This window comes from Lagopus muta, chromosome 5, assembly GCF_023343835.1.
Source record: "Lagopus muta isolate bLagMut1 chromosome 5, bLagMut1 primary, whole genome shotgun sequence".
Taxonomy (NCBI): domain Eukaryota; kingdom Metazoa; phylum Chordata; class Aves; order Galliformes; family Phasianidae; genus Lagopus; species Lagopus muta.
The window spans coordinates 26071754-26097915 of NC_064437.1; the positions used below are offsets into that span (position 1 = coordinate 26071754).

Below are 26162 nucleotides of genomic sequence, written 5' to 3' on the forward strand. Positions count from 1 at the left end.
AAAGCCACAGAGCTCTGGGAAGGACTGGCAGGAGGAGGGGGGGGTGGGAGGAAGCTGATATTAATTTTTGATTGTTCCCTGGAACAGCCCCAGGGATTGAAAGGGTGCCAGAATTGCCCCATATAGTCCCTGAAGTCCCATTAGGAGGGGAGAATTGGATTCTCAGTAACCATTCTTCTATTTCTTCAGTCAACGAAGCCTGAAGCAGCAACCAAAAGTAGGGTGGCTACTTTCCAACCAAGTGCCCAGTGTGGTAAGACACTCCCATCTTCTCCTCCTGTGGCCCAGTGAATGCTGAATTACAGAGTCCAATGCCTTTAGGAAGCAGCCACCTCTCCCCAACAGCAGCATTTTGCAGAGTCCAGCCCTCTGGATGGAGCAGTGGCCATGCTGAGAGCCTGATAGAGCTGGGTTTGCATGACCCATCAGCTGCATAGTCCTGGTCAATTCAGTGATGCCAAGACAGCACATCTTTCCAGGATTCAAATTCTACCCCAGGCATGTTGCAAACCCCTCTGTCTATTAAATTTAAGTGGTCTTCCAGCAAGGCAGAGGCTTTGAGAAGTTGCTCTGGTCCTAAGGCGTTAGGGGTTGGGTACAGCAACAAAACAAGGGCACTAGGAGGATGTGAATTTTTTTTTTTTTTAAATTGGACTACTCCAGGAAGCCCAAATCTTTGAACCAGACCAGCCGGCTCCTGCAGTCAAAGAAACTGCTTTATCAGAGCAGTCCCAACCTTTAAATCTGTGATACAGTCTGATTAGCCCTCAAAACATCTTTCCATGGAGGCCAGCTGGATACAGGACTGGTTCTCCTAAAGCAGCACGAAGAGAGGATGCCATCCTGTGGCTGTCTGGAAATACTGGCTTCCCACGTATGCTGTGGTCCCTGACTACCCTAGGAAGGAGACAGGCCTGCACTTCAGAGAAACAAGTGCCAATCCAGAAACTGCTAGTAAGGTACCTTTCTTTTCATTCTAAAATACAAAGCTCAGCCTTCTTAAGAGAATATTCTCTGCTCCCAGGTAAGATTCAGGTTTGGAATGCAATTTAGCTTTGTCTTTGCAGTGTGCACACGAAAGTGCTTCTGGGAGAGATCACATCTGTTACCTTTTAGAGCATAGGCTTGCTTTTAGAGGCTCAGTGTAAAACATTTAATCCTCAAGTCCCCCTTAGTTACCTGCTCTCTGGCTGACCAACAAAGTGAAACCTGCCCTCATCTGAGCAGTGCAGAGGAACCACTTCAGCACAATACTCTCCCCTTCCTTTTCCTATTTCCTTCCCTCATGCTCTTAAGACAGAGTTGCAACTTCAAGTGCAACTTTCCTCTCCTCCTTCGCTCATGCCAAGGGGAATGGATAGCCTAATGCAGCTCTGCTGAGTCTCTGCCTGCCCACTCATGCAAGTAGCATGGAAATGGAAGTAAAACAAAGAATTTAGACCTCACGTGTGAGAGACAACTCCCTGGCTAGCTCACCTCAGCAAAGTCCTAGCAGCCAAAGATCAGTTACCTTCTTTGCAGTATCAAGTAATGAAGAGATCACACAGACCCCCATCCCCATTTTGGAAATGCTAGAGAACTAATTTTCACAGCACTAGTTTTTCCACATTGCTTTGCAATGCTACAGGCCTGGGTATTGCTCCATCTCTGTAAATAAAGCTTAGTTCAAATTGAGAAAGAATAATAATTCTGACACTCAAAGCAAGGAAGACAGAAATATTTTAAGACCTCCTTTATCTGCAATTTTATTGCTTCTTCAGAGTCGGAGGACTCTTTAAAATGTATTAGTCAGCTTAGCACTGGGATAGAAAAAGCCATTAAAGCATAGGACAATCATGTTCCAATCTGCTCAGACAAGCAAGCCTTTAAGTAAGCATCATTTGGTGAGTTCCTATTTCTCCCCTGCATGAGGCTGGTGGTCCAGAATTTAAATATCTGCTCAGAGTGAGAAAGTAAGACTTCTTTTTTTTTTTTCCTCAGACCATAAAGAAAACAGCTAAATGTGAAAACAGCTACTGGAGCCTCCCTGAATCTCCAGACACCCTGAAAGAAAAGCCTAAGGGAGAGTGTGCAGGTCCATTTAGTTCTGTGATGCTAATTTTAGGGCTGGATGACAAACATTACCTTTTCAACATCGCTATCTATCTACACTGCTAATGAAAAAGCAGAGGCTGGCAGATGGGATGGTCACATGGAGAATTTTCTTCACAGTCTGTATCGAGCAAGGATTATACAGAGGTTTGTGATTGTGAGACACGCTTGGAGGAGAGTAGCCCTTACATTTACCTTCTCTGGGGCACCACCTGGGAGTGTGAACATTTCTTTACTGCATGTCTCCTCAGGCTTTTCTTTGGCTGGGAAATAAGAAGAAACAAGCTAAATATATATCAGGATATTACCCTGGAAAGATGTTGTATTGGAGGTTGAGGAACCCAGACTACAGGCTTTGCTTGCATTAATGAGGCCTGTTGTCAGCAGCTTGACAACATTTCCCAAATCTCAGTGCCTTGATTGGAGAAAAAGAAAGAAGTGCTGCACTCCAAATGATGAGGGGAACGGAAAAAAAGAACCACTGACCAAGAGATGAGGGAGAAAACAGTCTCAGAAAAGCTCTCTAATGTAAATCAGAAAGATTTCATTTTTCAGTGAGGTCAAAATGAAGTTCTTTGAAGTCTGAACTGGACAAAAGTCAGAAGGACAGAAATCAGGAGTCAGCCAGCTGGGTTTTGAGAAACAATAACGTGTTAAAGCTTGTTTTACGAACAATTCATAAAAGTTGCACACATTGGATCAAGCAGGTCCTTGTAATGTTTAACCAGGAAAGCTACAAGTGGCATGCTGCCCACAAGTCCCCTCCCAGTCTCTGACAGAGCACCCACCAGGACCTCCAAAGGCTGGAAACAGGCTGGGCTGCAGATTCAGAGACTTCTGGGTCCAAGCTGGGTCAGCAGCTGCTTCCAAAGTAGTGGAGGAAGTCATCCAAACCTAATTTTGTTAAGAAATACCAAATCATAATCTTCGGGTGCTGTCACGCACAGAGGACAATTTAAAATGTGATCTTCTTCGTTTTTCCTGGTAGAGATCTCTTCTTCCTTGCCAAGACTGACTCATTACTAGAAGACTGAGGACGAATCTTCATCTCAGTAAAAGGGATGGAGAACTCATGGCCCTTCCATGGCTCCCAATTCACTCCCTGCAAAAAGACCATATAATTTCTTTTAGTAAAATACTTAGACCAGGTGTTTGGAGTCTGCCACTGCCCCTTCTAATGCCATTTCATCTTTCCACAAACAGAGACGTTGTTTTCCACCAGATTTTTTTTTTAAACCATAACCACAGTCAGTATTCTAGATGCTCCTAATACAAAACTAAATCTCTATCCATACAATCTGGAGCTCAACAGGACTGTGTTATCTTCCAGCACAAATCAGGCTGTACAATGAGATGTAAACAAGGAACACACTGAAAGCATCCGACTTCTTTTCCCTGTTCCTCTCTGAAATTAAGACAGCTCCACCTTAGGTGTCTCTGTCCACCACAAGAAACAGGTTGTGAGCTTAAGCCCTTCAGATTCTAGGAGAATCCATGAGTTTCCTTATGGGTCATTATCCTTTAAAACAAAATGAGTTCAAATAGCATGGGCAACCTGTCCTGCTGCAACTCCCCCCTCCATATGTTTTTCCCAGGCTAGAGAGAAGAGCTGACAGTCAAAGCTCTGCCACTCACCTCACTGTGCTTGTTCTCCCCATATTTCCCATTGAGGTTGGCCAAGTGGCAGTTCTTGTACCACCACGCACCATGGTGCGTCAGAGCACAGTTGCTGAGAGCCACATCATTGTCTCTGTCCCACGTTGTGAACTTCCAGCCATTGTGGTAAGTCATTGCATCTCCTAAGAGAAAGGATTACAGGCACTGGTAAGAATAAGGGTGTGCAGTGGCTCAGCCCGAGCATTTCATGCGGCCTTCATTAGGCAGAACACAGAAGGCCTGTCAGGAAAAAAGCAACGGCATGCAATAGATGTAGAAAATAATTTCTAATTGGCTGCTAATAGAGGGCACGTTCATGGACTGGATCCTCTGGGCCTGAAGATCTCAATCTCAGTGCAGTAGGGTAACAAAGGATAAGTGGAAGACTATGGACACAATAGCAGTGGTAGAAGCCAGCACCAGGACTACTACTGCTTAGCAAAGTCTCCTTCTGAACAAAAGCCACTTTCTTTGCACTTCTTAGCTGGGGAGCCCCAGAAGTTGCTCCTCCGTGAATTGATAATCTCATGAAAATGCTTCAGGTCTGCCTGTTCAGCTGTGGTGTTTCAATGGGTCACAGAGCAGCTCTCTTCTCTGTGAAAGAACAGCTTAATCGTGTCCTCAGCAGAAGACAAGTCTGGAGGGGTACATCTCCTCAGTCCTCCTGGGAAATACAGAGTTCTCTCTTCAAAAGGAGGGACATGCAATCTAACTTCAACTAAGGAGCTCCCACGCTACAGGCAAAACAAATACTTAAATCCCAGCACTTGCTCCCCTGCATGGCGCAGACAGAACAAGTCTCAGGCACTCCTCACCAGCATTGCCTCTGTAATTCCCCACGGACAGCCTGTATCTCTCCCTGCTCGAGGCAACCTGAAAGAAGTCATAGACAGCATAGGCAGACTCGTTGGCTGTCCGCAGATCCACCCGCAGCTCATAGTGGATGGGGCTGCTGCTTGTGAGATTGTGCAGCTGGTCAAGACCTAGAAAGAAGGAAACTACTGTTAAAAGGGAAAGGCCTGTTCACCTTTGCAGTCCTGGAATCTCACCCCGTGGCCATTTTGGTTCGATCAGCTATTTCCTGCCTGCCTCCCATATTGCTTGATGCTGTCATGACATTGTGCCAAGTTTATGCTGTCTTATCCCATTTTCTGGCAAGAGATAGCAATGTCAGAAAAAAGAAAAACAAAAAACAGTTTAAAGCAGCACAGGACAGACTGTGCAACAGTATTTTTCCAAGAACATTCAAAGACTCTTGCCCCAAAGACCTTGGCTTATTTAGGGCTGGATTCTCTGATGCAAGCAGTTATCTAACAAAAAAAACTGAGCACACTGTGTTTTGTGTAATAGCTTAGACTGTGCATTTTCATTAACACAATGTCTTTATTTCTCCTTGCATAGGAGCATGCATGCCTGCAATAAATATTTCCTCAGTTTGCCTTGTTCTGGGACTGTTATAAATACCAAAGATGCCAATGGAAAGACTTAGCTGGCCTTCAGAGATACTCATGGCTTAAATGGCACTTCTAAAAAAGACATAACAGCTGACAAGTCAGGACTGCAGACTCAGCAGGGTCTGACCATTTCAGCATTTAGACGCTTCTACAAAGCTGATCTTCAGCAGTCACACCCTTGTACTGTACCAAGCCAAAATTCCCCAGTGGGATCTCCAAAGCCTTCCACATAATTTTTCCAGCGTTTGTAGAAATCCAGTTCACCACTGCTCCGCCTCTGAAACACCTGCAAGGCAAGGATTGCTGAGTGAGAGCTCATGGCAGATATTTGAGAGTCAAGGAGGGTGGGGGTGAAAAATCCTCATCCTGATCCAAGTACAGGCAGAAAGGTGAATTGTTTGGGAACAGATACATTTAGTTAAAAGGTATGCTGCAACTGAGCAGGATACATTACCATTTTCTGATTGCACAGAAGCACCTGGGGTGAGTACTTTGTAGTGCGAATTTTGCACTTTTCCACAAATGCCTGGGGGCAGCAAAAATCCCAGTGTGATCTCAGCACCTGGACAAGTCAGGCTTAGGGTCAAAACCCACAGAGACACCTAGGTATCTAAATTTCACCAGAATCCGTGGGCCACGGGCAGTAACACACAATTTGTTTCAGTGGATCACTGAAAATAAATGGTAAAGAAGTGAATAAAGATATTTTTATTTGTTTGTGTAGGGAGTCAGCTATCAGAGAATCTCAGATTCGTTATCTCACCCTTATACAAATTCACCACCTCAAAGCGTCTGTGTTTCTGCCTCCAGCTGCTCTCCATCCAGGGGCATGCTCACAGTTCTAGCATTTAAAATATGATCATCAGCTGAACTGCATTAACTGTCCATACTTGTAGCCTTTCACAGTGGTCAAGATGAGATAACAGAGCTTAGTCCATTCATTACAAAAGACTTTTAAGTTGCTCTACCTTGCCTTGCACTTTCATAGAAAACTCGTGTGCCCAGCTAGCAAGAAGTAACGTCAAACTGGCACTGCCTCAGTCAGGAATAATATAAGCCTTGAGTCACATTCATGACTAAGCAATCAAAGTTCAGCATCCCCTTGTTTCTGAGCCGTCCAGCCTTCCACAGTATTCCTGCTCTCGGTCTGAAAGGGTACAACAGCATCCGCTCCCTTCCTAAAACATGCTCCTCCATCACAGGAGGAGCTGAAATACAGCACAGTAGACCAAAAGGAACATCAGCTAAGCCCATTACCAGGTTCACTTGATGATGCTCATTAAAAAAAATTTAAAAAGTAGCAGAGAATCACTCACTATCCACCCGCCTCCATCAGTGGTCATGTCACAGTACACCTGCATGGGCCTGCTGCCATTGCCATTGAGATAAATGGTGTACAGGCCGCTGGAGATGTTTCCATTCTGCTGCATCTGGGCACAGTCCGCAGGGTACGGGTAGAGGAAGCTAACTGGGAGAAGAGAGAGCAAAGCTGGAGGAGCCATCTCACACCCCTAGGAATCTCTTATGGACAACAGTACTGGAAGAGAAGTAAAGAAAGCACCCAGCTGCATCAGCAGGTAGCTGTTGGCAGCCTTCCCCACTGCTCAGAAGCTGAAGCATGGATGGGGTCACCAGAGGCTGCAGGAGATGCTGCCTTGGGTCACAGTGAGAGCAGGAAGAGAAACCCTGGTTTGTGAAAGTGGGAACGCCAGTAAAGAGGCATTTTATCCGCATCTTACAACCTACCCACAATTGGCAGCCTCTGTGAGGACCAGCTCAGTATAAGAGGCACCCACATCAAGGCATGAGAATATTTGACTTGCTGGCATCCAGGCATACATTTCCTGATCTCTGGAAACAACCAGGCAGCTACTCGGGACCACAACAGTACTTACACAACTGCTGGCCTGTCATTACTGTGACAGTGCTGAAAAATCCCTAGCCCGTTATCTTCTCTCCTGCCCAATGGCAACTCACCAGGAGGCTTTGCCCTGCACTTGACCAGCAGGGTTTGGCAGAAGCATTGACCAGTGTGGGCAATTTCCTCTTGCACTATCCTGTTGGGATTCCAAAGCTCTGGACAGTGTGGCTTAGAACAGAACCCAGACAGAAGACAAGTTTTCAACTCACTAAACATTTGCTTCTGATCACATTGTTTCCCAGAACAGGAATTCCTTCTCAGACCTCAACCATAAAGACACAACAGCTGCAGAGCCCACGGAGCAAGTGCAACACTCAAGACCAAATCCTACCTGTTGAGAAGGTACCGACTGTCTTTCTGCTCTGGTGATCTCCCTTATAGGCCATCACAAACACAGTGTACTTTGTTCCTTGTTCCAGTCCTTCCAGCACAAACTGTTGTTCCCTAGGACCCAGCTGCACTTCCTGCCAAATAAAACAGACTGAAGATCAACCCAACTCTGTACAACACTTAGCTTTTCTGGACCACAGTGCCTCACACTCAGTAACTATTTATAGGCTTTTCTTGTAGGAGTTCAGATAGGCATACACTAGCTGCATATCTTTAAGACACGAAATCCATTTCCTCAGGAGAAAGGTTTGATGCAGGGTCTCAATAAACACTGTTAAAATACTGAAGACACTGTGTCCCTGGTTAATGCTGCTTTTTCATGTAGTAACAAGTTAGACAAGGAAAGTGAAGCAGTAAACTTGTTCTCTGCGTCCTGAAGATCTGCTGGAAAGTGGTATCCACTGTCTCAGAGTCTCTCCACAGCTTCTACTCATAACAGTAGCACATTTCCTCAGGCTCTGCCTCCCCAGGCTAATAATAGCATAGATTCCACCTCAAAATTATTTACCTGTGGTCCATATGCCCACAAGATTCAAATGTCAGAGCCTATAAACATAAGGGTGATGTCAGTGAGTTCTGCAGGGCTGAGGAATTCACTGTACCTTGCTGGTGCCATTTTGACCCTGGTAGGTCAGAGTGTAGCCATCAATCTGTGCTGCAGGAGGAGCCCAGGTAACTACACCAGTAGTCTGAGTCACATCAGATACATGGAGGTTCCTGGGAGGATCAATCTCTATTGAAAAAGAAAAGAAAATTCAAGTCCCTCTGGATAAAAGAAATACAGCAATTCCTGTGCTAAACTTGGGCTGAGCTTTGCAATGCCTGATCCTGTGAACTGGAAACTACAGAAGTCACTCAGTGAAGTTTGCAAGCAACAGAAGCCTACAGCAACCATGGCAAGATCATCACAGATTTGGTTTGTGGTTTTGTGAGCCCTGCAACTGGCTCAGCTGTATAGAGACTCCCAGGGGCTGAAAGCTCCTGACTCATCTGTCTGAGAAGTCTGACAATTATTTTTAAGCAACACTAATTCACAGCAGGTGTCAAAAAGCATCTGTCTTACAAGATACCCATAACAAGGCTCCAGTGCTTCCCTCGTGATAAAACCAAATTGCTAAGCTCATCTGGAAGTAATAACAATGGAAGCAGCCTCTCTCAAATTTTCATCCTATGCTTGCTATTCTGGTGTTTTGGGAACGTCTTAGAGAAAACAACTTAAGCAGTAGGACTGTGTGGCCTTCCACATTTTAGAAAGAAGGCATTTGGTGGGCAGTGCTAGCCTTGAGGGAAGAGTGCTCCAGCCCTGAAGAATGCCTGAGTTTATAGCAAACTAGAACTGAGTAATTCAGAACACTTTCCTGTTCTTCCATGGACCTCCATGGGAGGTGACAAGCATGCCACTTAGCTTGCTCATTGATTCAGTTCTTCTCTGTATAAGCCAAGCAATAACACTTCTCAGATCTTGGAGAGTGTTATAAGAACAATCATAACAGTGATTATAATGCAACAATGAAATATTACAAGTTATGAAAAGGCCACAGAGGAAAACAAGGGCAATACTTTGGCCTTTATTAGATAAACAAGAAGAAGAGAACAGTACAGCTTCTCTACATTCCTGGAGTATGGGGCTACTGCTTAAAAAAAAGACATAAAAACAGAAAAGAAAAAAAAATAAATCAAAACACCAGATAAATTGAATCAACAAAGACATTAACTCTTAAGTTGACAGAATGTGCTGCTTAAAAGATGAGTTATTCATTATAAATGAAATCCATCATTCACTGAGACAAGCATTTGTTTGTTATTAATCAACTCCTACTTCATACAAGAGACCACCACACAACTGCTTTAAATTAATGACTCCATTCTTATGACACGTGTAATAATGTATTACTCATTGCATGTGTACCACTCCATGGACAGAAGAGGGAGCTAAAAGGTGCCAAATCCAATACGAGAAGCAAGTGCTGGGAAGCCTCCAGGCAGGACTTGAATTTTACAGCACTGTTCCTGCAGCTTCCCCAGGTGAAGGATATAACTGCAGAATAGCTCCCTGCTACAGCATATTTTAGGAATGTTAGTGAGTAAGCAGCCAGCACGTAGAGTTAAAAACGTGTTTGTTTGTTTTCAGGAGTTGGATTATTTTACCAGAGGTGTCACATTTTTTTTTGAAAAACACCACCAAGATGGGGGAGTGGGGGAGAAAAAAAAAGAAAAAGCACTTTTTAATGGGCACGGATATTTCTAAAACGCCCCTACTGAAGCTAAATGCATTCCCTCTCTGGGCAGTTTCAATTCACGTGAAATTTCCAGGTGCATCCATTTTCATTCTAGTTGAAGAAAAAAAAAACCACTTCAATTTACTTAAATTTTCCTTAAATTTTTCAGTTAAAGACAGGCTTAGACACTTGGCCTTAAGAGATATCCTTTTATTTCCACGTGCTGCCCTTGCCCTCTGCAAGCACTGGGGATCTGTCTGGCACCTTGCCCTGAGTTCAAGCTTTATCTTTTCTATCTCACACCAGCTTGACTCAGAAACTAAGAAAAAGCACATTAGCAAGGCCAACAGATATGGAGTGACCCTGAAATATTGCCAGAACACCATCATCCTTATAGCTGATTGAACAAGATAGATTTAAGCCTGTTTTGCAGTCTCCTAGGACAGTCTAAGGTCATGAGTCAAGCCATTATTTTTTAACTGCCTCTGAGTCTGTGTGGTTTAACTTCGGTTGTTAAATGTCTGTTATTGTTACACTTGATAGCAGCATACAAAGCAGTGCATGCTTTTGATTAAGAAGTGAAATAAGCTGTGTACTCAGCTGTCACCATTCTGTGTTCTGACATCTGTCTCTTCTACAGCAGCCTCTAATAGCAGTTTCTGTTATGTCAGGCTATAATCATGCACTTATCTCCAGAACGTATTTACCACAGTAGATCTTCATTATCCAGTGATGCAAAGAGAGATCGTGGAAATGTAAATTAACAAATGAGTGGGGTTCTTCTACTCTGCTTCTCCTCTCCCCACAGTTACCTGTCAGCGCATCAGTGCTTGCCCTCTTGCTCTGCATGCTTCCCAGCTCTGCCCAGAGATGAATGGCGTACTTCATGCCTGCTTTCAGTCCTGTCAGAGTTGTAATGCTCTCAGCCTTCCCCACTTCTATTTCCTTGGTGCCCCCATCAGCAGAAGTGTAGCTCACGATATACCTATCTATGGGAGCTCGGACGCTATCCCAGGAGATTGTGGCTGAGTCTTCTGTCACTTGGTCAGTTACCAGATTCTTTGGGCTGTCCAATTCTAAAAAGTCAAGTGTAAAGTATGAAGTATAAGGAACTAAAACACACACACGTTGCTCTTAAAAGCTTTAGCTTTCTATAGCCCCATGATACAGATGATGGACACCGTGTCTGCCTTCAAGCTAATCAGGATAGTGAGACCGGCAACCTTCTCTATCTTTTCCTCATTTCTAGAAAGCTGCCAGGCAGTCAGTTTTCAGCCTAATTAAGCATCCAGATCCTGCAAGCAACGGCCTTCATGACATGAAGTGAATTACTGATACTTGAGAGACTTACTCTGGGCTCAAAAAATTCTTCACCCTCTTGGGTTATGGAAGATGAGTAAAGTGGGGCTGTCTCCTTCCAAGCCTTGATTCACTGGCTAATGCCATTCTTATCAGTGGCACATAATTTTAAGTAGGATTCAACAGCAGTATTCAGTAGTATTCAACAGTACTGTGGAACAACACTCAGTCACACCTACAGAGCTCAGCATATCTGGAGACCAAAACCAGCACATATGGCTGGTAAGTGAGGGCTACAGTGCTTTAGCAGAGCATAATGAAGCTCATACTAGTCTGACAGTTTCTAAATCAGTTTTTAGTTCCTGCAAGCAATTAAAATCTTTTCTCTTGACTTGAGAGAAGGCAGTATTTCTACCCAAAGCTTGAAGTGCCTGTAGTATGAATGTTTCCACATCATAAGCAAGCACAAGATAAATTGCTGTCTAGTACAGGCTGCAACAGAAGGAAGCAGGCAGGGTAGAAACAGATCACCTTCACAACATAGGACAGAACCACAAGGATTCTTCTAGAATACCTGTCACTGCCTCAGTGCTGGTTCTCTTGCTCTGCCGCACTCCCTTCTCTGCCCAGAGGTAGATGACATATCCAGTGCCAGGTTTCAGTCCTACCAGAGTTGTGGCAGTCTTGTTCTTCCCCACTTCTATCTCCTCAGTATCACCATCGGCAGAGGTGTAATTCACCACATACTTATCTATGAGAGCCAGAACCCTGTCCCAGGAGATGGTGACTGTGTCCTCTGTCACTTGATCAGCTATCAGGTGAGTGGGGCTGTCAATTTCTGCAGAGAAGAAAAAGTCAAGAATGCAAGATGTCACAATCGGGCTGGGTTGTGACACCACAAGACTCCTTCCCCTCTGGGGCTGGTTTCTCCCTTTATTTTTATTTTTTTTTTTTTTAAGAGACCCAGGTACTCTTTTACTCATTTTTCTTCAGCAAGTCCCTGATTAAGAGCATGGGTCTTGTAAATGCTTACAACTGCTTGTAATGGATACACTCATCTTCACAATGTTATAAGCCAACAACGGGCAGAGCACTCTATCATCTTTACCAGGACTGACCACAGAAGAGAGAACAAAATGGTAGGAACAACTGAGGAACTTGGACAAATTATCCTGTTGCAAGAAAAAAAATAAATAAATCCTGCACGCTGTTACTCTGCACTTCAAGTTGCCCATCTGCAAAAAGGAACTGAGCATTTACTTAACCCTTGAAAAAGGATAAACCAACAAACCAAACTAAGACCAGACAAATACGTGATTGATGCGCGAATGGAATAGCATCATTTTCACAGGTGAAGACCACTAACACAATTAGTAATCATCATGCAGCCTATCTGTAGTACATACCGGTAATTATGATCTCTCTGTGATAAAGTTGAATGGGCTTCACAGCAAGATGCTTTAACCCAAAGATTGTATCTCCTAAGCTTGAATTTCCCTTTGTCACGAAAATGAGAGACTTATTCAATGTTAAGGCAAACCCAGACTGTAGCTTATACTCTCAACCTACTGCCCTCTTACCTGTCACAGCCTCAGTGCTGGCCTTCTTGCTCTGTTGTTCTCCCTTTTCTGCCCAGATGTGAATAACATACTCCATGCCTGGCTTCAGTCCTGCCAAGGTGGTGATATTCTTGTCTTTTTCCACTTCTCTCTCCTCTGTATCCCCATCAGCTGAGGTGTAATTCACTCTGTATCTGTCTATTAAAGCCCGGACTTTGTTCCAGGAAACTGTGATTGCATTCTCTGTCACTTGATCAGTCAACAGTTTAGTGGGGCTGTCAATCTCTGTAAGTAAAATTCTTTGTTAGAAGTTTCAGCATAGCACTGTGGTAATCACAATGGTCTGAAGATACAGACAACATAAGTTTTGTAGGCAGAGGCAGTATATTTTATTAGACTAACATGTATTTTGAAAAACAGATGAGCTTTGGGAAATTATTCTGCGCCCAAAGATCTGGAAAGAGCTTGTATGCACAAAGACATTTGTAGGTAGTCAATAGAATCTGCTCCTGCATGGCTATGTGAGAATACATCAGGCTTGATTATAAAAAATGAACAAAGCAGTGCTTTGAGGGGTTTCCCAAAAGAGCTGCAGATGCTGCTCACATGCCCTTGCAACTGAGGATCCCTATCACCACGTGACTGTCCTGTTAAGGAGATTTGATTCCCCACACAATTTCTACCTTATGCCATGAATACGAATATATTTCATTTTTCCTTTTTAACAAACACTGTCACGATTGACTCTGCAACACTTCTATGATCTCACTTTACTACTGGGCAAGGTCACAAGAACATCTTGGAGGTTGTTGATGGTACTTTTAAGACATTTTTAATGTATCACAGTTCTAAGGCTTTAGTATTCATTGTGTTTAACCATTCTCTGTATTGACAAAACTGGTGCCAAGCCATAGTGTCTCCACACAACAGGACTCACACAAAGAACTTTCTGCTAAGCTGGAGACCTATCAGTCACACTGATAAGAATTAAATGAATTTGACTTGCTAAACTTGTGCAATACAGAAGCTGTACTGAAACAAGTAAAATTAATAAAGGTGTTCAAAATTCAGACCCAGTTTACTCCTGCCACCACTGCAACCTACCTGTCAGAGCTCTGGTGCTGGCTTTCTTGCTCCTGTGGGGTCCCTTCTCTGCCCAAATATGGATGGTGTATTCCATGCCTGGCTTCAGATTCAATAAGGTGATGATGCTGTTTTCACTGCCTACCTCTGTTTCCCGGGTGTCTCCATCAGCTGAGGTGTATCTCACCATGTACCTGTCTATGGGAGCCTGAACTTTATTCCATGAGACAGTGGCTGTGTCCTCCGTCACTCGATCTGTCACCACATTGGTTGGGCTATCAATTCCTGAGAACAGCGTTTTGAAATGCAGGATTAGGAAAGTCCATATAAATTCAACCACTACAATACTTCTCACGGCATGAGAAACTGAAATTTCTTCAAGATTCCTTTTGTGAATAGCTCAAAAATGTTTTGCCATATTTTTGAAGAGCCTGAAGCACCAATGAACCGACAGGTTTTCCAGACTTGTTTAAACATTCAGCATGCACTACTGTTCAGTTCACAGTCTAATAAACAGAAAAATGATGCTGCAGCCAGGGAATACAGGAAGGAAGAAGAATTTACCCTCCTCCTTACTGTTCCTAGGCTCAGGAGCCAAACAAATCGCTAGCAGCTAACAGCTGCAAAACAGTCAGCAGCAGCAGCCATACCCAGACTGGAAATCATGTGTACATGGTTTCAGTGAGGTCATCTTGTCAATCATTTGGTTAGGGAACTCAACCAGCAGAACCTCCTGAGCTCATTTCAGATTAAGAATAAAGTAGATTTAAAAATCAAGGGCTAGCTTTAGTGTTTAATAAACAGAAACAAGCTTAAATGAGGTAATAGCAGCCCTGACAGCAGTATGCATGAAGAAACAGTAAACTGAGTACCTTTCACATTGTGACCTTGACAGAATTGTCCCCAAAATCTGTAGTAAAATCATTACCATAAAAGAAACATTCCACCTACCTGTCCTGCCACTCACTGAGGATGGTTTACCCTCTGTATCATCTTTCACAGGTATGACAGTAACCTCATACTCCATGCCAGGTTTTAGGCCTGTAATCAGAAGGTAATTTTTCTTAAAAGCTATTTTGTTTAGTCTCCCCAGTTCTAGGTTTGTAGCAGAGAAGCATTTAAAAATGTAGATATCTATCTAAACTTCCTCTTGTCTTGAGAATGCCTTGGAAGCATTCTTGGTCCAGTCTTGTCATTAGGGTCCGTATTAACTATAGCGAGGATTTCTGTAACATTGGTATTTCCAGTTCTGAAATAAAAGAATGTGCTTTATTTTGTAACAAGGATAGAATTAAAGCTGTCAGTCTTGAAAGCTGCTATCCACAGTGCACAGAAAATTTCTCCCTGTTGAAGGACTCCCAGCAGATCTCATCCTGGCATACAGTGGTCTCAAGGTGAAGGAGAACACAACAGAGAAGAATCATCTCAGAGCTGTGATAAAGACAAATCACTTGTACCATCTCTCCCTGCCCAATATGGAATAGTCACAAGTACTCACCAGTCATGATGTGTCTGCTCTTGGGGTCACTGCTTTTGGGCACCATGACCTGCTTCTCATCCATGCCCACCAGGGATCTGAATTTCAACTTGTAATAATCCACATCTGTTGGTGGGTTCTCCCACTCTACTTCCAGGGAATACTCCATCTCCTCCGTCACCCAGATGGCACTGAGTGCAGATGGGACTGGGAAGGACAGAAAAGCGTGCCAGGAAAAAGCAGCACAACCATTAGAAGGTGAATATAAGATAGGAAGTTGCTGAACAGACCTTCTCCCTCCTCAGATAACTGCTCTGAGACCTAAGCCATTTTCCTCAGCCAAACTTAAGATTTAAGTGAGTATGGCACAACCACTATCTCAACAGGAGTCGTCTCATCCACAATAACACTCTGATTCAGGAGTTCTCTGGCTCTCAGCTCTCAACCTGTTACACTAGAGCTAAGAAAAAATGTCAAAATAACCCGATTTTTCCATGTTTTTACCAAGTGCAGGCAGACAGCATGCTACCAGCTACTAATAAAATGGCATTCACTTATAGAGAGTCTGCTTCAAATTCAGTCTTTCCACACCCAGCTCGCTGTTCTCAGTAGCATCTGATTCATTCAGTCCTAGGAGGAGACTATGAGGAAAGTTTGCTACTGAAGGCATGTCTGGCAAGTGACACTTAGAAAAGATGCCCTCCCTACTTTGAAGTCCCTCCTTCATCCAGTCAAACAGTGCACTACTCTTAATAACATGCTGGCTTTTGGTATGCTTCCTGCAGTGGGCAACATCATTGATTCCCTGGAATTCAGAAGTGTCTATGCCAGTCAGATTTGGAAAAGATAAAAGAAGACACAGGAAATTTGCAATGCATTCAGTTCCAGAAATACAGATCTATAAGCAGATTCTCCAAAAGAGAACAATAGCAAAAAAAAAGAGATAAGGTCAGAAAGAGGTACTGCTCTCCAGCATTCAGACAGGATCTTGCAAGCTCCAAGCTTGCAAAGCCAAACCATTTACTCTGTTTGCTTAAATCTAACATGAAAGACCTACAGATTTCAACTCTGAAAGAAAGGTCTGTCCGTTCCTACCTGTAGTTGCTTGTAGTTGCACGGGCTCACTGGCAATCCCCTTCTTCACATGACGAAGTGTGACATTGTATGTGGTGCTAGGATGGAGACCTGTAATCTCATAGCTGAGCTGCTCTTTGGGCACATGGACTTGTTTCTCCAGTGTCTCATGCCCCACTGGGTAATAGCTGATGAGGTAATTATCCACATCAATCATTTGATCCCAGCTGACAGCCATGGAATCCTCTGTAGCATTCAGCAGCTGCAAGTTTTGAGGAGCAAGCACTAGAAGAAAAACAAACAGAAATACTGCAATGAGGATGATGGGTTACAATCTGGTCCAGGACTCAGTGAAGTCACAAGGATTCTATTTCAGCAGGCTGCAGCAGAAGACAACGTGTTGCTCTGTGAATGGATGAAAAGGCTATCATACAGAAGTCCTTTGCATACGGACAGCTATAGTTCCACTAAGTGCAAATTGAGACCACCAGGCTCTGCAGAGACACAAGCCCATTCAGAGTCCATCTGCAAAGCAAACATTCACCTCCTTGTCAATCTAAGTGAAAAAGTTGCTATTTTATTATTCCTTTTATGGAGTGAAAAGTAACTCCTGGAGAGTACCAAGTCCAGGAGATGGAAAGGGAAGCTCCTTGCCTGAAGCAAAAGGGTTCCCACAGACCCTACTAACGTGAATTAGGAGGACAGGTGGCTGTGGGCCATGCCACAAGTCCTTCTTGGGCTCTGCTCGTGCTCATCAATCCCTCTCCATCAGGTAGCTTCTCCTCCAGAAGCAGACTAAGGCCATAATGGAATACATGAACAGGTACTGAACAGCACATTCATAGATTCAGTGATGGCTCATGGGACTTGTCAAGATTCTGCTGAGACTTTTCAGACTATTCTGCTGAGACTAGCCAGCTCTGCTTTGTTTTCTTTCCCGTTTTTCTGATTATAGCATCAAAACACAGAGTTCCTCATTAGATCCATGTAATGCTGAGATACCAAAAAAACACAAACTTCTAAGGATATTGTCATTTGAAATTCCTGTTTTATTCATCTACAAATATCCCACAACACTATCTTCGAGCAGCCAGTAAACTGAAACTCAAGAAAGAGCACAAGTCAGTATCTGCTATTCAGCATGCCCTTCTCATCAACTTTCCTTTGCAAGGAATTGCAAGCACTAATTATACTGTTGCGTGCTTGGGAATAAGTTCTAGATGATCAGACATGCCAGTTACCATGGCAACACACAACAAGATGCTTTTTCATTATCTGAGATACATTAAAAACAAACAAACAGAAAGAACAGTGCTCAATTTAAGTTCCCAGGTTACAAGAATCTAATCAAATGGAACAGAAAAGGAGAAAAGGCAATGGGGCAGCTATAGAAAGGGGACAACTTGGCTACAGGTGCTGACACAAGAAGCATTTGATTGTGGACTTAAAACACTTTTTAACTGGGAGTGAAAGCCTATTGTTAGGAACAGCAGCAAAATAGATCGTGCAATATACACTAGCTCTGCAGTGCTTGCTCACTTGTATACTCAGAATAGAGGCCCCTTTCACAGCCTATAAAACAGATGCAGGTGCTGCATAAGGAAGATGACCCAAGGATGAAGCCAGCCAGCCCCTTAGTGAGGCTGCACTGAGAAACAGTTCTCTTCTTGCTACTACCTCTGTAAAGGTGCTGGCCTGAGCTGCAAATCTCAGTCTACCGAAAGGACAGGAGAGTGCTGCAGCCATAAAGAAAAATGAGTAGTGAGGAATGGATAGCAGAAGTGAAACTTCCATGTGCAGCTCTTGTTTCAGTGAAGAATTTGAGCTAGTAGGCTGTATAAACTGTGATTCTCTAAGCAGACAGGTCGAGTCTGAGAGGTGAGGGATGACAGGGAGCATTAAAGACTTGCCAGTAAGGTCACTGCGAACCCCTACTGAGCACCAGCTGCTGCTCAGTGTGTGGTTGTTTCTTACCTCTCCTTTCTGAGCAGCTGTGAAAGATTAGACTAAGCACAGAAAGCAAGGTGCTTTCAGGGCACAAGGTTGAGGGTTAAGGCCTGGAGTATCAGCTTGTGGTTATAGGGAGATTATAGGTTTTTCAGAATACACACCAAGCCATCCAGCATTAAGCAGAGACTGTTGGATGCACACTTCAAGGTGAGCTCAGTTCACCTCAGGCAAATCCTTCTGCCTCATAATAGAGTATTGTAAGAGTTTCCTAAAGCCCTTGCTTTCAAAAGGTGGTTACTTACTGGCTTTACGCATCTTTCATCTAACAAGTTTTTATCAAATCAACTACTTCATCAGCAAGCAGCACACACTACAGCAGCCATAATTTCACCTTTTATTATCTCACTTATATGTCAAGAAACAGATTTAAAGTTCCATCTTTAATTACAGGATCTGTACTTTGTTAAGCTCTCTCCTTCAGCCACTATCCACATGCGTGTGCTAGCTTTGCCTTAACCTGTGTTTTCCTATTTTCTCAATCCAGGAACACTTTCCAGGCAATTCTTGAAGACATGGGACACTCACAGCCATCTCTGAGTACAATCCCAACAGGAACTCAGAAGGGACTTTGGTGATTCCAGGCCTGGTTTGCCCAGCACTTCCTCAAGAGACAAAAGGGAAATGCACAATGAAAGTAAGAAGGGAGAAATAACTCACAAGCATATCTTACCCTGGGAGCAGTCAGGGCCAAAGAACCCCTCATGGCAGTAGCACTCTCCTGTGTCACAGAACCCATTGCCGCTGCAGTCCCCGGGACATCGTTTCTCGCTGCAGTCCTCTCCGATGAACTCCTCATAGCACAGGCAGACGCCTTTAGCTGTGTCACAGATCCCATTGCCGCTGCAGTTCTCAGGACAGAGCTGCTGGCTGCAGTCCTCACTGAAATAAGGCTCATCACAGATACACCTCCCACCATCACAGTGCCCGTGGCCACTGCAGAGGTTGGGGCAGGTGGGGCGGGAGCAGTCACTGCCCTCCCAGCCCTCTGCACACTTACAGCTGCAGGTCTCATAGAGGAACATCCCGTGACCGCTGCACTGTGTGACACCTGGCCACAGCAGCACCACGATGCACAACAGCAAGGGTGATGCACAGAGAGGGAAAAAAAAAAAAAGGAAACAAACTGAGGAACAGATCAGTGAGAAGGTGAGTTCAAAGTCATTAAAGTATGACTATATATGGGCTGAAGAAGAGCTGAAGATCACACAACCACATGCCCCTGGTCCAAAGAGGGTCCTGCTCCCTCTTGTCTTTCCCAGTGCATTTGTCTGGAGTCAGCAGGAATGCAAAAATCCACTAACACACCAATCAATTAGAAGGCTTTCCACAGCCTCTAAGCCGAGTTGTAATTTAAGCTCAGCACTAATCATCACTGTTATTATGAAAATGGAAAGTTCATTATTCCCATGTGCCAAGCAGCTAAATTTGATAGAGAGCAAGTGACTGCCAAAAAAAACACCACCAGGAACTGCTCTTCTTTTAGACAGGTATTGAGGAAGAAACAAAACCAGCAGTTCTCAACAAATGCAAAATTCTGGAGACAGAAATGAGAAAGGAAAAGATGGCAACAAATTGCCCCCTTCATTTTCACCTCTCTCAGAGTTCCTCCATTTAATCCTCTCTCTCACCCATGTGAAACTCAGGAACACTTTCCTTCCTTTGCTAGGAGATGACTGGGGGAGATTTCCTCTGCACCGGTTCTAGAAGTGGTGTCTTCTACCACATTTTGGGACCTTCAGATTTCCCTTCCGATCACAAAACCACCATTCTGTCTGCACTTTGAGCTTTTCACTCTCATAACCCTTACAAAAGGATTCCAGTCCCCATCTCTCTGCAGAAAACAGGCTATATGTAGAAGATAAAAACAGATACTTCAATTGTTACATACCCTGGCTTCCCCCACAGCACTTCTGAGGGCTGCAGATTTCTCTCAGTTCTGCAACTTCTTTCTCTAGCTTCTCCATCCTCTCAAGAAGATCTTTAACATGGGCCAGAGTTTCACAGCTCGCTTTGGGTGCATGCACATGGATGTTGTGCCTGAAGATGATATCCTGCTCTTCATTTTCCTCAGCCTCACCAGGATCTAGCTGCACCCCACTGCTGCCTTCGTGCTGCAATGGATCCGCCTCTACCTTAATCTGGGAGGATGTGGGCAGGTCAATCTTGTAGGAATGGCTGAAGGATATTCTTTGACCATTGCTGGTGCAGTTTTCAGATGCAGGAAGTTGAATGGCAGATGCCTGAAGAGTATAGCATAGCAGTATCCCAACAGGGAAGGCAAACCAGCTCTGGAAATCCATCCAGTAGGTTTTCAGAGGAAGCACTGACCCCTGAACTGCAAAGCTGCTTTCAAAAAGAAGGAAAGAAGATGTAAGAAATGTGATCATAAAGCTGGCATTCATAGTTTTCCACAAGTACTCTGCTTTGATTCAGCATAAGGTTGGTAAGTACCTGCAAAAGAGTCACACTGTATGAATTAGATCAAGAGTGCTTCCAGACCCTCCTGACTAGGAGCTTTAAACTTGTATTTCTTAAACGAGACTCAGTATTGCAGTCCAACACAACTATTAACTATGCCATAACCCTTTTCAGCCCTACGCAGCTAAAACAGTCAGTCTTCTAGTCAGTGCTCTACATTACAATTACCAGTGTCTTCTGGTCAGAGTAAGAGATCTCCAGCAGCACCTCAGCTAGCATGATTTTCAACTAGAAGCTTGATGGCCTGTCCACAAGAAGATCTTCACTGAGATCAAGCAAAGGGTATTGATTTCATTTTATTTTTATATTAATTAAATAAGACAATCATCTCTGCTTCTCATTCACAAGCAGCACTCTGCTTTGCTAGTCTTCTTCCTCCTTCATTCAGCACTTACCTAGAAGATTTAATTTCCTGCAAGAGGAATGGGGAGAAAGGGTACGTTGTGCTGCTGAGGTAGGGCTTCTTCCTTGCCTCCTTTATTTCCAAATCTGGAAATGAGGAGCCAGAATCCAATCCTTGCCCCTACAAAGCACAGACAAAATCCCTTCTCTCAGCATTAAGTGCTAAACAGCATTCTGGGTTACAACATGATGTCATTACTAAGTAGGGCTTCCTGAGAACCACAAATTGATCTCAGACTTTCCTCGGCATGGAGATCATTTATGAGGAAAAACCCTCAGACATATGGATTTCTGTCAAGCATAATGAAAGAGGAGGACAGCTATTTTGGCTTCTTCATCATGTAATAAAGAGATTTTCCCCTGCTGTTAAAACGAGCGGGTTTAACTGACTCATTGTGGAGAATATCATGTCATACACATAATGAGCAATAACAGGAGACCAAGGAAAGGAAGAATTTAGGAAAGAATGCCTAGAAGTCAGGTCTGTGAAGCTAGAAAATATTCTCCTGAGGAAAGGGATGGAAGAATCCCTGCTCACATCTTTCACTGTGCAAAGCACAGGATAACCAAAGCTGGAGAGAACCTACAGTGGAAGATTTCATCAGCCTAGCTCTGTAAGCTTTTCTCCGTCCCACAGATCAGCACTTGAGGATACAGTGTGCAGACCGTTGCACTATGATGTTCTGGGGAAGATGCACGACTGGAAGCTGCTACAATCAAAGCAAGAGCTGATGAAGACCTGGCTGTGGGTACCAGCAGAGTGTTTCCTAATGATGCAGATGGAGATGGGACTGAGGAGAGAAAAGGGGCTTGCAATCAGAGGAGAAAGGAAGTGCAGGTCCAGCACAGATCTAGGTTGCAGAAGGAAGAGAGAGACAGAAATAACTGAAAGATCAAATTGTGAGCGCTGGGGAACTAATCATGGCAGATGATTGATGAAAAACTGTCTCAACAGAACGAGTTCATAGAGGAAGGAAATAATTTCCAGAGATCAGGAAGCCTTTCCAAACAGCAGAGTAGAACACGTATGTATGGGCACAGCAAGAGTATACAAGGCAACACCAGAAGCAACACAAATTAAAGCTGAAGGAAAGCAGCCAGAGGAAAAGGGAATACATTGCAAGAAGCCATGGACTGAGACCTGAGCTTGGTAAGTGCCAGGGGCTGGTACATCGTGCTATTTTTGCAATCCTGAGCTAGAACAAACGCTGCCAAGTTGTACCGCAGCACCGGACACAGAGGAGTTGGCAGTTTCCTAACTGCTGAGTTAGAAAAGTGGGCATATCTAACCATCCTAAAGCCACGGGAGGGTCCTCAAGGAACACAGGAGGAATAATAGATATTCTGCTACACTAATTCTTTTGCAGTGTCTGATAAGCAAGATGTATTAACCCTCCCCGCAAAAAGGACAGACTGCTTCTGACATGATATATACTCATTAGAAAACATAGAGAGGCTTAACAGTAATTTCACTTCTGTTAGTTAGGATCAGCATGTGTTTTATAATGATTTGCCTACCTCCCTTTTGTTAAATCGTTAGTTTCCAGCATAAGTCAAGTGGTCTCTCCTGAAGCAAATCTTTGTTTTGCTGCATGTATAGTTCAAAAACATTCAGACATCTGTATTTGCTCAATTTTACTCACCCACAGAATTTCACATTTTATAACTGGCATGAATAATAAAGTAGTATTATTATGGAAATAGTGCTGTATTGGCTTCCACCAGTGAGTGTGAAAAGGTACACTAGAAAGCATAGAAAGAGCTTTTCTGTGAGAAAATAACGAAAAAGTACTAATAGTGTTTGTTGTAATTATATGCAATCACTATCGCACAGAAACAAGAGCCTAAATTGGAAATTGCCAGGAACAAGCACTCTAAAATAATTAACTTGCAGGTGAAATCTTTGCCCTGTTAAAGTCAATGGCAAAACTCACATTCATTTCAGTAGCTGTGGTTCCACTGTGGAGGAAACAACCTTTGAAACCTTAATCCCTTTGTCTGGGAGCAATATTAACTACTACTCCATACACTATACATTTTGCAGCAGTACCACATCTGCCTAACACAGGATTGCTGATGTTTGTGCAAAGGCTTTCAGAACTTTAAATGGCAGGCATATACTACAGGATGTCAAAGAAGGAATGGATGGGTTTTTCCATTCAGAAACAAGAATCTCAGGCAAAATTTTAAAAACAAACAAACAAACAAACAAAAACACAACAACAAAAAAAACAAAAGATTCCTCTTACCCTTCAAGTACTTTCAGATGCCCTTCTGATATATCTGCCACTTGCAGAGCCTATCTGAACAAGCTGAAAGCTCTCTTCTCTTCCCAGACCACTCTACCAGTCCCCGTAGTGAATTTAAGTCCCCACGCATCAAATGGAAGGAACCAATAAGGTCTCTGAGCGTTTGCCCAGAGTGTTTCCCCCACTCAGTCTATCCTACCAGCAGAAAAAGAGCCTGTCCTGTTCATTATATGCTCCACCCCTAACGCAAAGCCAAAAAGCCTTTCCAGACCTGTACATGTGGCAGAAAACATCTTGGCGTGGCTGTAGGGACCCAATATTCAGAAGCACTTCTAAAAAACTAAAAGACGTGAGATTTTTGCATAGTCAGCACCAAATGCAAAAACAATATACTTTAAAAGAGAGCAATACATAAAAACTACAATTATCTGGGAAATTAAAAACAAACAAACAAACAAACACAGAAGGACTTACAAATAAGCAAAAGAAATGCCAACACCATTACTTGAGTACCCAGAAGATGATCTCAGGCACACATGTTATACATACCAGTTTTTAGATAAAACATATGCAAAGATTCTAATCAGTTGCTTTACTTCCCTGTAAGAGAAACTGTCTGGAAAAACCTCAGGATGGCAAAGGCTACCTATGCATATGAAGACTTTACCATTGTTAGGTGGGGATGTGAACTATAACTCTATTTCTCACATCAAAACAAAACAAAACACTATAAACTCTGAAGGTAGCTTTGCACCACCCCTCCCTCTCAAAACCCTAACTCACACCCTGGACAGTAACCAGCTCTGATACACAACCTAACTAGGAATCCCACCGAAAATGGATCACAATTCAGTTTCCTTCACAGGCTCGTCCCAATCCCACTCACACAAGGGCTCTGTTCTGTTCCTCTCCCCAAACCCAAATGTTAACCCTAGGTAGTGAGTAGCTCCAACACCCAGAGGTGCAAACTACTAACTAGGGAAACTACGATTCAAAGTAGCATCTGGTACACCCTGTTTTTCTTCGGCAGATCCTTCCCAACCTCACTGACACACAAGGCACTCTGGGCTTTCTCTCTCTGCTAAGCTGTAGAGTAAGGGAAGGCAACAATATTGCTTTCTATCAGAACAGAAACATACTTGGTTTTTGTGAAGATATAGTTCAGAAGATGACCTAAGAAGTGACCTAAGTTTATCCTTTCCAAAGACCCAGTAAAGTCTCCAGAAGGAGCAACCACCAAATAGAGAACCTGCTCCCTCAAATGAGAGTGAGGAAGGACAGACCTTGGGTCTACCCACTTCCAGTCATACAGGTGCACTGCTTGCACCTGTGTGCCCTGGGTTAGCCACACCTTCTCACTTGCTACTCAGTCACTGGTTTAGGCCTTGACCTAGCAGTTCTCACACACCAGTCAAAATCTAAACTGAGCCCTAAAACTAGTTGACTAGCTCCAACATCCACTCAAAGTAGGGATCCCACCAAAAAAGGCCCGCATATCTGAGCTGCTGGTACAGCTCAACCTTCTTTGACAGCCCCACTCACACAACAGATGTGCACTTTCTCTTTAGAAACCCTAACCCTGAACCCAGACAGTGACCAGATCCAATGCATGGGAGAAATGCACTTGGTTTTCAAACTCTAGCCAGAATCGAAACATTAAAACTTATCCAAACAGTAAACCTGGATAGAGACCAACTCAAACAACCACCCACTCAAAGCTCCAACATCTACTCTAGCTGGGGATCCTACAGAGGGAACCTCAAGTCAAAGCTTCTGGTACACATCAAACGTCTTTGGCAGACCCTTCCCAGCACCACTCACATGGGGATGTGTGGTTTCTCTCTCTCTCCAAATCCCAACCCTAAGTTGAACCTTAACTCAGACCCTAACCCTAGACAGCGACCAACACCCATTTCAACAAGGGAACCCACCAAAAACAGCCCACGTCTCAAAGCTTCACACACACCTCATCCATCTGGACCACCTAAGAAGCACACAGACACCAAAGGGAAACATAAAAACATACTGAACAACTGACAGTGTGTTCTAACATACAAATGCCCTTTGGTTACATCAAATGCCTTTTGATTAAGTGCATCCGATTCCTTGCTTAATTTTCTAAGCCTGTTTTCCACTGACTGATTTTATCAGCTAGAAAGATGCAGAAACAAGAAATTATGAACAATATCATCTGGGAATTAATCTTGATTTTTTTCTCCCTGAAACAACAGTAATCTTCCATGGCAGTCAGGCATCCACAGAGCACTTCACTGAGCAGCAGTCACCAACACCTTGAGCTCTGAAGATGCTCACAGAAGCTTTGCAGCCCATAGGCTTTGTAACAGCAGGATAAGGGGAAATGGTTTGAAGTTGAGGGAGGGAGGATTTAGGTTGGATGTCAGGGGGAAGTTCTTTGCTATGAGTGGTGAAGTACTGGAACAGCTGCCCAGAGAGGCTGTGGATGCCCCGTCCATCCCTGGAGGTGTTCAAGGACAGGCTGGATGGCACCCTGCGCAGCCTGGGCTGGTATGAAATGTGGAGGTCGGTGGCTCTGCATGCGGAGGGGAGTTGGAGATTCGTGATCCTCGAGGTCCCTTCCAACCCTGGCCACTCTGTGATTCTGTAACGCCTGGGCTGCTATAAAGGACTCCAGACCCTCACACGACTTTTTGATGAATCTAGCGAGCTCGCATGAACCGAAAACATACTCAAAATAATGAATGCAACGTTTAAAACGTAACACGCTCCGCCTGAAAGCAGCACGCAGAAAACAGCTCCGACAGCCCAGGTGAAAGCGGAC

At 43.8% G+C, this 26162-nt stretch overlaps 1 protein-coding gene across 8 annotated transcripts; it reads right to left on the reverse strand.

Annotated features, from left to right (window-relative positions):
* Positions 1–1773: 1773 nt before the first annotated feature.
* TNN (tenascin N) lies at positions 1774–26153 on the reverse strand. 8 transcript variants are annotated; one of them, XM_048944143.1, is made up of 18 exons: positions 24502–26058; positions 21107–21234; positions 20122–20576; positions 18904–19281; positions 16245–16508; positions 15171–15356; positions 14624–14713; positions 13694–13957; positions 12611–12874; positions 11605–11868; positions 10544–10807; positions 8115–8245; positions 7454–7586; positions 6518–6669; positions 5391–5487; positions 4563–4730; positions 3727–3890; positions 1774–3193 (listed from the first exon to the last, which is right to left on the reverse strand). In XM_048944143.1, exons 3-18 carry the CDS (start codon positions 20531–20533, stop codon positions 3047–3049), a joined length of 3378 nt encoding a protein of 1125 aa, XP_048800100.1. In that variant the 5' UTR covers positions 20534–20576; positions 21107–21234; positions 24502–26058; the 3' UTR covers positions 1774–3046. The 8 variants fall into 8 exon arrangements, 7 of the variants coding, with proteins under 7 accessions (XP_048800100.1, XP_048800101.1, XP_048800104.1 ...); XM_048944144.1 differs by having other exon boundaries at positions 20122–20579; XM_048944147.1 differs by lacking the exons at positions 21107–21234; positions 24502–26058 and adding an exon at positions 26071–26153.
* Between the last annotated feature and the right edge of the window lie 9 nt (positions 26154–26162).